The sequence below is a fragment of the Cherax quadricarinatus genome, unplaced genomic scaffold, assembly GCF_038502225.1.
Source record: "Cherax quadricarinatus isolate ZL_2023a unplaced genomic scaffold, ASM3850222v1 Contig1624, whole genome shotgun sequence".
In the NCBI taxonomy this organism is placed as follows: domain Eukaryota; kingdom Metazoa; phylum Arthropoda; class Malacostraca; order Decapoda; family Parastacidae; genus Cherax; species Cherax quadricarinatus.
The window spans coordinates 55,160-68,962 of NW_027196650.1; the positions used below are offsets into that span (position 1 = coordinate 55,160).

General features: G+C 41.0%; 1 protein-coding gene across 1 annotated transcript; it reads right to left on the reverse strand.

The window, feature by feature from the left end:
* Positions 1-1,556: 1,556 nt before the first annotated feature.
* LOC138851690 (furin-like protease kpc-1) lies at positions 1,557-13,406 on the reverse strand. Its single transcript, XM_070081083.1, has 4 exons — positions 12,559-13,406; positions 4,590-4,693; positions 2,178-2,338; positions 1,557-1,769 (listed from the first exon to the last, which is right to left on the reverse strand). Exons 1-4 carry the CDS (start codon positions 12,658-12,660, stop codon positions 1,582-1,584), a joined length of 555 nt encoding a protein of 184 aa, XP_069937184.1. The 5' UTR covers positions 12,661-13,406; the 3' UTR covers positions 1,557-1,581.
* Positions 13,407-13,803: the final 397 nt, after the last annotated feature.

Below are 13,803 nucleotides of genomic sequence, written 5' to 3' on the forward strand. Positions count from 1 at the left end.
TGTAAAAATTATAGGGGGATAAGTCTGTTGAGTATACCTGGTAAAGTGTATGGTAGAGTTATTATTGAAAGAATTAAGAGTAAGACGGAGAATAGGATAGCAGATGAACAAGGAGGTTTTAGGAAAGGTAGGGGGTGTGTGGACCAGGTGTTTACAGTGAAACATATAAGTGAACAGTATTTAGATAAGGCTAAAGAGGTCTTTGTGGCATTTATGGATTTGGAAAAGGCGTATGACAGGGTGGATAGGGGGGCAATGTGGCAGATGTTGCAGGTGTATGGTATAGGAGGTAGGTTACTGAAAGCAGTGAAGAGTTTTTACGTGGATAGTGAGGCTCAAGTTAGAGTATGTAGGAAAGAGGGAGATCATTTCCCAGTAAAAGTAGGCCTTAGACAAGGATGTGTGATGTCACCGTGGTTGTTTAATATATTTATAGATGGGGTTGTAAGAGAAGTAAATGCGAGGGTCTTGGCAAGAGGCGTGGAGTTAAAAGATAAAGAATCACACATAAAGTGGGAGTTGTCACAGTTGCTCTTTGCTGATGACACTGTGCTCTTGGGAGAATCTGAAGAGAAGTTGCAGAGATTGGTGGATGAATTTGGTAGGGTGTGCAAAAGAAGAAAATTAAAAGTGAATACAGGAAAGAGTAAGGTTATGAGGATAACAAAAAGATTAGGTGATGAAAGATTGGATATCAGATTGGAGGGAGAGAGTATGGAGGAGGTGAATGTATTCAGATATTTGGGAGTGGGCGTGTCAACGGATGGGTTTATGAAAGATGAGGTGAATCATAGAATTGATGAAAAGGGTGAGTGGTGCACTTAGGAGTCTGTGGAGACAAAGAACTTTGTCCTTGGAGGCAAAGAGAGGAATGTATGAGAGTATAGTTTTACCAACGCTCTTATATGGGTGTGAAGCATGGGTGATGAATGTTGCAGTGAGGAGAAGGCTGGAGGCAGTGGAGATGTCATGTCTGAGGGCAATGTGTGGTGTGAATATAATGCAGAGAATTCGTAGTTTGGAAGTTAGGAGGAGGTACGGGATTACCAAAACTGTCGTCCAGAGGGCTGAGGAAGGGTTGTTGAGATGGTTCGGACATGTAGAGAGAATGGAGGGAAACAGAATGACTTCAAGAGTGTATCAGTCTGTAGTGGAAGGAAGGCGGGGTAGGGGTCGGCCTAGGAAAGGCTGGAGGGAGGGGGTAAAGGAGGTTTTGTGTGCGAGGGGCTTGGACTTCCAGCAGGCATGCGTGAGCGTGTTTGATAGGAGTGAATGGAGACAAATGGTTTTTAATACTTGACGTGCTGTTGGAGAGTGAGCAAAGTAACATTTATAAAGGGGTTCAGGGAAACCGGCAGGCCGGACTTGAGTCCTGGAGATGGGAAGTACAGTGCCTGCACTCTGAAGGAGGGGTGTTAATGTTGCAGTTTAAAAACTGTAGTGTAAAGCACCCTTCTGGCAAGACAGTGATGGAGTGAATGATGGTGAAAGTTTTTCTTTTTCGGGCCACCCTGCCTTGGTGGGAATTGGCCAGTGTGATAATAAAAAAATAAATATGAAGTTTCAAACAATCAACATTTATTAAGTGCCATAGATAACAAGTTCAATTTTCTTGAGATAGCCTCTTTCTCCCACACTATTTTTGATTGCCACAGTCCAGATACCTGCTGGGTGCTCACCCCAGAAGTGAACAGACATGAACTCCCAAGATTTGAACCCTACTGTGCTGTTGTCTGAGGAACGGTGAGTTAGAACCTGCGATGTTGTACCTGTTGGTAAGTGAATACACTTTAGAGTCTGGGTAGATCTGCTAACTGTTTAAATAGTAATCTAATCCATATTTATGATACTGTACTCCTTTCTTGGTACTCTTGTTTCTCTATAAAGAGAACTAATGTAGTCTCATCTACAAAAATAAACGCAAAATATTTACTGAAGTGTACAAAAGATAAAATATACTTTTGAATTTTGTTTGAGTTCTTAGCATAAAACCTCATGCTTGTAGAATACATTAATACTAGCACTATGATAAAAAATATTTTGCTAGTGCATCGCATTTATTTTATGCATCAATTTTAACATTATTTGGAAGGTATGTGAAAGATCTTGAATTACTGTGTTCATATTATATTTTATAAGTAATGTATGATATAAACAGTAGACACACAGCCAGTTACCTGAGGGTGACACTATGAAGATAGACAGCTGTTTCCTACTACGATGGGTGAGAGTGATGTTTGCAATGACATGTTCAACACCTTTCATGCAGGAATCTTGTGTGACATCGGAGACAGTCAAGTCTTTTGAGATGTTTAACCATTTATCTGGATAGATGGTCCTGGGAGAAAAATGCTTGGTAAAAAAATTTTTTTTTTTTGGTGTGTGTACTTACCTAATTGTGATTGCAAGGGTCAATTCACAGCTTCTGGCCCTGCCTCTTTATTGGTCACTACTAGGTCCACTCTCTCCTGTGACTCATCTGAGTCTTCAACTTCCAACTGTGACCCCTTGTTGCTGTGTCCCATCTCTGAAACATCCTGTCCCTATCCACCTTGTCAATTCTTCTCAGTATTTTGTATGTTATTATCATATCCCCAATCCTTCCTGTCCTACAGTGTTGTCAGGTCAATTTCCCTTTAACCTCTCCTCTTCGATTAGTCTTGTTGCAAACTTTTGCACTTTCTCTAATTTCTTGATGTGCTTTGCCAGGTGTGGTTCCATACTGGTGCTGCATACTCCAATATGGGTCTGACGTACATGGTGTACAGAGTCCTGAATGATTCCTTACTGAAGTGTTGGAATGCTATTCTTAGGTTCACCAGGTGCCTATATGCTGCAGCGGTTATTTGGTTGATGTGCACCTCAGAAGATATGCTCGATATTATACTAACCCCAAGATCCTTTTCCTTGAGTGAAGTTTGCAGTCTTTGGCTCCCTAGACTGTACTCTGTCCACAGTCTTCTCTGCCCTTCTCCAATCTTCATGACTTTGCATTTGGTGGAGTTGAACTCCAGGAGCCAATTGCTGGACCAGGCTTGCAACCTGTCTAGATCCCTTTGTAGTCCTGCCTAATCCTCATTCAACTGAATTCTAATAATAATAATAATAATGTAATAATATCTTTATTTCTACAAGTACATGTACAAGGTATACAGGCCTAGCTGACATCAATGACATACTACTATTTAGAAAGCCGCTCGTTATGCAGAGCATTTCAGGCAAATTAGGTCAGTTCTGTCCCAGGATGCAACCCACACCAGTCGACTAACACCCAGGTACCGATTTTACTGATAGGTGAACACAGGCAACTGGTGTAAAGAAACATGCCCAATGTTTCTACCCTTGCCGGGAATTGAACCCAGACATTCCAGCATGTGAAGTGAGAGTTTTTGCCACCAGGCCATGGTCTGCAAACTGGGACACTTTTGAGTATACCCCTTCTGTTATGTCATTCACATGTGCCAGAAACAGCATCAGTCCTAGGACTGACCCTTGTGGAACCCCACTCATCACAAGTGCCCACTCTGACACCTCATCACATACCGTGACTCGCTGTTGCCTTCCTGTCAAGTATTCTCTGATCCACTGCAGTGCCTTTCCTGCTGTACCTCCCTGATCCTTTAGCTTTTACACTAGTCTCTTGTGTGGAACTGTGTTGAAAGCCTTCTTGTAGTCCAAGAAAATGCAATCTACCCACCCCTCTCTCTCTCTCTCTCATCTTACTTCCATCACCTAGTCGTAAAACTCCAGTAGGTTGGTGACACAGGATTTCCCTTCCCTGAAACTGTCCTGGTTTTTGTATAAAAGCTCATTCCTTTTTAGGTGCTCCACCAGTCTTTGGCTGATAATCTTGTGTGTGTATGAGTGGGGGGAAGGCTGCTTCTTCATTAGTCACTACTAGGTCCACTATCTCCCAGCACCAAGAGATTTATCATACCTTTTCTTAAAGATATGCATGGATGCTGTATCTATTCACTCCCCATATTGTTCCACTTCTTGACAACTCTAAGGATAAAGAAATACTTCCTAACATCCATATAACTCATTTGATTTTTCAACTTCCAGCTGTGTCCTCTTGTTACTGTATCCCATCTCTGAAACATTCTGGTCCTGTTTACATTGTTAATTCCTCTCAGTATTTTATATGTTGTTATCATGTCCCTCCTATCCCTCCAGTGTCATCAGGTTGAGTTTCCTTAACCTCTCCTCATAGAACATACCCCTTAGCTCAGGGACTAGTCTTGTTGCAAACTTCTGCACTTTCTCTGCTTTCTTGATGTGCTTGACCAGGTGTGGATTCCATACTGGTGCTGCATACTTCAATATGGGGCTGATGTATATGGTGTACAGTGTTGTTAAAATGCTATTCTTAGGTTTGCCAGACACCCATACGCTGCAGCAGTTATTTGGTTGATGTGCGCCTCAGGGGATGTGGCCATATTCATTTCATAATTAGAGAGAGTGCATTGTCAGTGTTACTGGCCACCTCACCAATTAAGGAAATCACATATCTAACTTCTCAGTGTTCATGTTGAAGAGTACCTCATAGTGAACATGTTGTTGGATAGCACATCATAGTCAAGACTTACCTATAGCCATTAAACAATGACGAGATGGCAGTTGTCTGAGGAGTAACATTCTTCCACTTGAGAGCTGCCTCAACCATCTTGCCAGCATCAACAGCTCCATAGCCCTGCAAAATTAATAATGCTTTTTATCCTAGTGTCATTTTTATCCCCAAAATTTTCATCAGAGGTGTACAAGAATTACCTTTATTTTCACTGTATCTGTGTCTTGTCTTTTCACAGGAAAACAGTTTTTCATAAAAATACTCAAAGCTTTCCCTCAAGAGATCATTTATGTACTTGTAGTACTACTGTCTTTTTTTTAAAACTGTTCTGATATTTCTCTACTGTACCTTGTTCTAAATTACTGAGATATTCTTCACTGAGAAAATTCAATATTTTCCTTTAGATATTTATTTATTATAGTATTTCATGCGAGAGAAAAATGCACTTTTTCATAAGTCCATCCCACAATCCAAGCTGAATTGCTTGCCAGACACTCATCACTGAAAAGTTTTCATGTGTCCAGTCTTGAAACTTTAATTTTAAGTGACTATTGTCCTAAATGCTCAAAATTCCATGAGACATGAGTACAACATGGGTGTGTAAAGTCAGACACAGGTATCAGAAAATTATTGACAGCCTACCACCTGTAGATTCCTTGGCACACTGGCTTTCAAATGCATGAATGATCCAATGAACTGACAAAGGGTTGACCACCAGCAGTCTAAGGACAATTACAGGCAAGGAATTCCAACGATTTTATAAAAACAAACACAAAAATAAAGCAAACACACACACATGCACACCCACACAACCAAAAAACCATATATATGATCCAAAATTAAAATGCATTAAGGTAAGTAAGTTTATTCTGGTTAACACAAATACAGTTACATAAGATAAGATAAGAGATAAGATTTCGTTCGGATTTTTAACCCCGGGGGTTAGCCACCCAGGATAACCCAAGAAAGTCAGTGCGTCATCGAGGACTGTCTAACTTATTTCCATTGGGGTCCCTAATCTTGTCCCCCAGGATGCGACCCACACCAGTCGACTAACACCCAGGTACCTATTTGCTGCTAGGTGAACAGGACAACAGGTGTAAGGAAACGTGTCGAAATGTTTCCACCCGCCGGGAATCGAACCCGGGCCCTCCGTGTGTGAAGCGGGAGCTTTAGCCACCAGGCCACCCACATAGATTATCATACATAGCAGCATAGTTACAAGTAACCAGTTACCAGTAGATGACTCCTCCAACCGTCTGTGTGAATCACTGACTGTTATTCATGTTGCTGCTGACCATAGCATGTTTCTGAATGCCGCTCACCCCCTAGGCTTCACTGGTGGGTCAGTCTTAAAATTAGAGAGCAGAGAGGCAGGGTGGCACGACTTCTTCTCATACTTTCCGTTATAATTATACGTACTACTAACCAGCCTACGTGCATGTTCTTACCCAATCCACGTTATCGAACCCCCACATGACACCGCGCCTTCCTTGCCCTACAGATTTATACACTCTCCAAGTCATTCTACTTTGATCCACTCTCTCTAAATGACCAGACCACCTCAACAACCCCTCTTCAACCCTCTGACTAATACTTTTAGTAACTCCACACCTTCTCCTAATTTCCACACTTTGAATTCTCTGCATAATATTTACACCACACATTGCCCTTAGACAGGACATCTCCACTGTCTCCAGTCGCCTTCTTACTGCAGCATTTGCAATCCAAACTTCACACCCATGTAAGAGTGTTGGTACCACTATACTTTCATACATTCCCTTCTTTGCCTCCATGGATAATGTTTTTTGTCTCCACAGATAACTCAATGCACCACTCAACTTTCTTCCTTCATCAATTCTATGGTTAACCTCATCCTTCATAAGCCCATTTGCTCACAAATTAACTCTCAAATATCTGAAAACATTCACTTCTTCCATACTCCCTCTCTCCAATGTGACATCCAGTTTTTCTTTATTTTTACCCTCATCACCTTACTCTTATCTATGTTCACTTTCAACTTTCTACCTTTACACATCCTCCCAAACTCATCATGCAGGAGGAGCCACATGTCTATGGCACATCCAACAAAATAATCACATTCTTGGATGTCACAACTGCCCGGCTCCAGCTGGGTTACAAGTATCTTCGGCAGGTTAAATCACTACCACCAGATGTAGACCAAATAAAATGCAAACTTTGCCAGATGGACTATTGTCACACCCTGCATCATTATGTACTGGAGTATGAAAAAACTAATGAATTCAGAGACAACTCATTCAGAAATGTTCAAGATATGTCTAAGTATTTTATCCACAGTGGTACATTACAGACTATTCTGGAAAAATACCCTGAATTTGCTCCCTGTAAATAAAGCATTGCCACGTATGTGTGTGTGTGTGTGTGTACTCACCTAGTTGAGGTTGCAGGGGTCGAGTCCAAGCTCCTGGCCCTGCCTCTTCACTGGTTGCTACTAGGTCCCTCTTCCTGAACCGTGAGCTTTATCATACCTCTGCTTAAAGCTATGTATGAATCCACCTCCCAAACTATTCCACTTCCTGACTACTCTGTGGCTGAAGAAATACTTCCTAACATCCCTGTGATTCATCTGTGTGTGTGAGTGTGTGTGAATGTGCGCACGCTCACCTAATTGTGATTGCAGGGGTCGAGACTCCGCTCCTGGCCCCGCCTCTTCACTGACCGCTACTGGGTCCTCCCTCTCCCTGCTCCATATGCTTCATCATACCTCGTCTTAAAACTATGTATGATTCCTGCCTCCACTACATCGCTTGCCAGACTATTCCACTTCCTAACAACTCTGTGGCTGAAGAATTATTTCCTAACATCCCTTTGACTCATCTGAGTCTTCAGCTTCCAATTGTGACCCCTTGTTTCTGTGTCCCATCTCTGGAACATCCTGTCTCTGTCCACCTTGTCTATTCTATTCCATGCAGTAGTTTGTATGTCATTATCATGTCTCCCCTGACCCTCCTGTCCTCCAGTGTCATCAGACCAATTTCCCTTAACCTTTCTTCATAGGACATTCCCCTTAGCTCTGGAACTAGTCTTGTTGCAAACCTTAGCAATTTCTCTAATTTCTTGACTTGTCTGACCATGTGTGGATTCCAAACTGGTGCTGCGTACTCCAGTATGGGCCTGACATACACAGTGTATAAAGTTTTGAATGATTCCTTACTAAGGTACCGGAATGCTATTCTCAGGTTTGCCAAGCGCCCATATGCTGCAGCAGTTATCTGGTCAATGTGTGCTTCTGGCGACGTACTCGGTATTATACTCACTCCTGGATCTTTCTCCCTGAGTGAGGTTTGCAATCTTTGGCCTCCTAGCCTATACTCTGTCTGCAGTCTTCATGATTTTGCATTTGGCGGGGTTAAATTCTAGGAGCCAGTTGCTGGACCACGCATCCAGCCTGTACAGGTCTCTTTGTAGACCTGTCTGGTCTGCGTCCTGCTTTTAACACTTCTGTCATGATCCTGTCAGTTTCAGCTCCTTTACCCCCTTTCATTCTATGTAATGCCTCACGCACCTCCCCCATACTCACATCCTGCTCTTCTTCACTCCTAAAAGATGGTATACCTCCCTGGCCAGTGCATGAAATTACCGCCTCCCTTTCTTCGTCGACATTTAAAAGTTCCTCAAAATATTCTCGCCATCTACCCAATACCTCCATCTCCCCATCTACTACTCCCCTACTCTGTTTTTAACTGACAAATCCATTCATTCCTTAGGCTTTCTTAACTTGTTTAATTCACTCCAAAATTTTTTCTTATTTTCATTAAAATTTCTTGACAGTGCCTCTCCCACTCTATCATCTGCTCTCCTTTTGCACTCTCTCACCACTCTCTTCACCTTTCTTATACTCTCCATATACTCAACTCTTCTTATAACACTTCTGCTTTGTAAAAACCTCTCATAAGCTAACTTTTTCTCTTTTATTACACCCTTTACTTCATCATTCCACCAATCACTCCTCTTTCCTCCTACACCCACCCTCTTATAACCACAAACTTCTGCCCCACATTCTAATACAACATTTTTAAAACTATTCCAACCCTCTTCAACCCCCCCCCCCACAACTCATACTTGCACCAGCCCACCTTTCTCCCAATAGTTGTTTATATCTCACCCGAACTTCCTCCTCCCTTAGTTTATGCACTTTCACCTCCCTCTTACTTGTTGTTGCCATTTTCCTCATGTCCCATCTACCTCTTTCTCTAACTGTAGCTACAACTAAATAATGATCTGATATATCAGTTGCCCCTCTATGTAAATGTACTTACTAAAATATACCAACCACACTGTATACTTGCAAGGAAATAAAGAATTTAATTTAATTTAACTTGTTCTCTATAGGCTGGAATACTGCAGTACACTAACTGCCGCCTTCAAGGCAGGGGAAATTGCTGACCTGGAGAGTGTACAAAGAACTTTCATGGCACACATAAGTATGAATAGGCACTTAAATTACTGGGAACAGTTGAATACTTGATCCGTATTCCCTGGAGTGCAGGTGAGAGAGATACATGATAATATACACATGGAAAATCCTAGAGGGATCAGTACCAAACTTGCACATGAAAATCACTCCCTATGAAAGCAAAAGACTTGGCAGGAGATGCAACATTCCCCCAATGAAAAGCAGGGGCCCCACGAGTACACTGAAAGACAACACAATAAGTGTCCGGGGCCCAAGACTGTTCAACTGCCTCCCAGCATACATAAGGGGGATTACCAATAGACCTCAGGCTGTCTTCAAGAAGGCACTGGACAGGCACCTAAAGTCAGTATCTGACCAACCAAGCTATGGTTCGAACATCAGTTTTCGTGCAGCCAGCAGTAACAGCGTGGTTGATCAGACCCTGATCCACCACAAGGCCTGGTCTCAGACCGAGCTGCGGGGGCATTGACCCCCCGATACCCTCTCCAGGTAACTCCAGGTTAGAGTTTTTGCCTTTTACATCATGTCCTGCACTTTTTTTATACTGTGCACATTCACTACACAGACCCATCTTCTCATCTCTAGGCCAAAATTTACCATTCACAACTTATATGAGTGAGCCGAGCTCAAACCGTAGACCCACGTAAGTGATCCTGGAGTCAGCAACGCAGATCTACATTAGGGACAGTGAAAGGGTTAATTGAAACAAAAGGAAATGGCTAAAATTTGGCAGAAGGAAAGTAAAATCATTAAGACTGCTAAGATACATGTAAATAATTCATTACCACTGTAACTCGCTTAACTACCAAAACTTTGGGGCCCAGTTCCTGAACACTTTATGTGCCTCTGTAATTTTCTGACTACTGCCCACACAATGAGTATGAGGTACATAATGAAGCTATTAAACTAACTTACTATAGAAATTTAATACAATACTGCATAACTCTGCAGTACAAGTCAAGATTAATTTTTAAGAAGCATGTTATTGTGACTCAAGCTCTGTATGCACAGTGAGACTGGAGCTACCATCTCCTTGCTGGAATCACTGCTCATTTCTCAGGTACTTTGTACTGTGTGATACTTGTAGGTTTCACACTTTCTTATGAATAATACAACACTACTACTACTTAATAATAATAATTCATGTTAAGCACCAAACCCATGTGGGTTATTCAGCACAAGATGTGGTGAAGGCTTGATCCTCCATCTGCTGAGTGCAAGACAGATGTGCGTCCTATCTGTGTCACCTAAATGATAGAAACTACTATTACTACTACTACTACTACTAATAATAAAAATAATAATTAGGGGTGTGCCAAAGTAATGGCATTAATGTTATTGGCTAATTTTGATGGTATATAATGTTATCGGCCTAAACTTGAGCACTGATATTGATGTTGGTGGATATCTGCTAATTTTATTGGTATTGTATCACTACCAGTATCGGTTAATTTTGATGGTACAGTGAAACCTTGGCTTATGAGTGCCCCACCATACAAGTTTTTCAAGATACGAGCAGTTGCTCAATCTATTTTTTGTTTCTGGATATGAGCAAAAATTCAGCATGCGAGCTTCCCCCTCAAGGGAGGTTCCTTGACGCTGGTGAGGGGCTCTTGATCTATGGAATTGTATTTGTGCTCCAGTTCCCTAAATTAAGCCTGAAAACCTTCCACCCCCCCCCCTCTGCCAAGAAGCACTGTATAATTCTATGGATTTAGCACTTCAGTAAGTCATTCAGTCAAACCATACCCCCGGCCGGGATTGAACCCGCGGTCATAGAGTCTCAAAACTCCAGCCCGTCGCGCTAGCCACTAGACCAGCTAGCCACAATAAGATTCATCCAACTAAGTATATTTCTACACCATAGGAAAGTTAGCACAGGCACCTCTGTGACCACAAATGCAAGTTTTTACAGACGAATCTCCAGCTAGCGTGGCCGTGACGAACTCTAGCTCAAGTCCCTTCACTGCCGTCAACATGACTTAAGAAATCGTAATGACACGATATCGTGTCATTACGATTTCTTAAGTCATTCAGTCAAGTCAGTAAATCAGTCAGTAAGTCATTCAGTCAAGCCAGTAAGTCAAGTCAGTCAGTCAAGTCAGTAAGTCAAGTCAGTAAGTCAAGTCAGTCAATCAAGTCAGTAAATCAGTCAATCAAGTCAGTAAGTTATTCAGTCAAGTCAGTAAATCAGCCGGTCAAGTCAATAAGTCATTCAGTCAAGACAATAAGTCAAGTCAGTAAGGCAGTCAAGTCAGTAAGTCATTCAGTCAAGTCAGTAAGCAAGTCAGTCAGTCAAGTAAGTCAGTCAGTAAGTCAGTCAGTCAAGTAAGTCAGTCAGTAAGTCAGTCAGTCAAGTCAGTAAGTCAGTCAGTCAAGTCAGTAAGTCAGTCAGTCAAGTAAGTCAGTCAGTAAGCCAGTCAGTCAAGTCAGTAAGTCAGTCATTCAATTTAATAAGTCAGTCAGTCAAGTCAGTAAGTCAGTCAGTCAAGTCAGTAAGTCATTTATTAAGCCAAAACACAATTCACAAACACAAAATTCCTTTATTTCCTTGCAAGTTTACTATGTGGTTGACATCTTTTAGGAAATATATTTACATAGGTAGTTTACAGTGAGGGTTTACAATTTGTAGTGTAAAGAGAGCCACTATCATGCCTTGGCATTATGGCCAGTCTAAACTTAATACATTACTGATTACATACTTAACACCAGACTTACAAAACATAGTTTGATAAGGTTGCACTAATAATACAATAGCTTATACATCTATTAAATATTTGTTATTCAACATTTGCATTAGATTAAAATATGAGAATTTATTGTACCTAGAGCATTTACTTATGGGGTTCTGAGGCTAGGGGAGTAATACAGTGGGCAATATTTTGAGGCAGTGGAGAGTGATTTGTTAGCTTTGTAGGTAAAGTTAAGTACTGAGTTGTTAGCTTTGTAGGTAAAGTTAAGTACTGAGTATTTAGTTTTGGGTGAGTATGTGGTTTTTAAGAAGGGTTCCTTTGGTATTCACTGGTAATAATTCCAAATTTTTTGGCCCTTTATGTGCACTGAGTTTTTACATAGTGTGAGATGGATACAGGGAACATCAAAGAGTGATCTATGTCTTGTGTTATGGTCGTGTATCCTGTTAAGTCTGGTAAGGAGAAGTTTGAGTAGAGGGTTTATATTTGAGTGTAGTGTTCTATGTATGTAGTAGGCACAGTAATAAGTATGGATGTTCTTTATGGTGAGTAAGTTTAGACTTTTGAATATTGGTGGAATATGCTGTCTGGAGTGGGAGTTTATCATTCTGACTGCAGACTTTTGCTGGGTTATTAATGGTCTGAGATTAATGGCACGGATTAATGGAATGGATTAATGGCATTTCAGTTAATTTCAATGAGGAAAACTGATTTGATATATAAGCAAATTAAGTTACGAGCTAGGTCATGGAATGGATTAAACTTGCAAGTCAAGGTACCACTGTACTGTACCTATCTTCCTCAGTGGTCACAGGTAGTTGTTCCCACTTACTTACCTGCAAGAGATGAAACTTCTTGCCCCGGCCATTGGTTTGCCAGCCTTCCTCTTCCAATGCTTCCTTGGTGGGAACTGCTGTCTCCACAACCAAATATTGCATATCACGCCATGTCAGGTTCGGACTAAAAGCAAATACAATTACAAAAATATTATGCAATAGAAAAATGTTATAGTAAGTAGTTTATGTAAAATGGTTTGGGTATGATGAATTATGTGACTTGTAAAGTTTCCTGGTTTGAAAATTGAGAAACTAGTCAGTAGAAAAGGTAGAGATGCCCATGCTCAATACCAGCTTTACACAAATGATAAATAGAACATGTGCAACACTTGTGTATCTTTATTACTGAAGTGTTTTGCCTGTACAACAGACTTCTTCAGGTGAATGCAGGTGAATATATCACTGGATATAGTAGAATTTTTTTTTTGAGGTGATCAGTCCCTCAGCCTTGATAGGTGGTCAGTATCTCAAGCCTGAGGACTGAAGCAGTCTGATGCGGAGGCAAAACATTTCAGCAATAAAAACACTGAAGTGTTGCATGTGTCTTGTGTTGCATGTGTCTTATTCATCAACTCAAAGGTATTGCATGCCTTCAATAATATGATTTACATAAATGCTTCCTTGGCCTTGTACAGTGAGGTTTCATACTAGGCAAATAAGATTGGAACACTGTATTTGTCTTGGTTAAGTTTTCTTGGCCTAAATAATAATAGTAATAATAATCTGAGATTTTGTTATTCTTGAGTGCCAACAAAAATAATGAAGAAATACTAAAATTTATATTCAATCACTGGAGAATCAGCTAAAAATAATGTAGTGACGATAAATCAGCCAGTCCCAATACTTGACTATCTTGGTGAGACCTCCCTTCAGCATCACATATCTACATATGTTAGAATGATAACTTTCTTATGCACTCTATACCTATCCTGCAGGGAATAGTCAACAGATTAGATGCACATAATGGGCTGAGAGACTGGACTTCAACTTTGTTAACTAAGCAAGTTACAGCCAATTCAGTAATAATGAACAACAGTACAGTGGACCCCCGCTTAACGATCACCTCCCAATGGGACCAATTATGTATGTGTATTTATGTAAGTGCGTTTGTACGTGTATGTTTGGGGGTCTGAAATGGGCTAATCTACTTCACAATATTCCTTATGGGAAGAAATTCGGTCAGTACTGGCACCTGAACATACTTCTGAAATGAAAAAATATCGTTAACCGGGGGTCCACTGTACT

Bases quoted from the DNA above. Each gene is read 5' to 3' on its own strand.
- LOC138851690 (XM_070081083.1), bottom strand. From the start codon at position 12,660: ATGCAATATTTGGTTGTGGAGACAGCAGTTCCCACCAAGGAAGCATTG. The intron at 4,694-12,558 runs GTAAGTAAGTGG...TTAATTTTGCAG, and splicing joins AGAAGTTTCATCTCTTGCAG to GGCTATGGAGCTGTTGATGC. The intron at 1,770-2,177 runs GTAACTGGCTGT...ACTTACCAACAG, and splicing joins CTTCATAGTGTCACCCTCAG to GTACAACATCGCAGGTTCTA.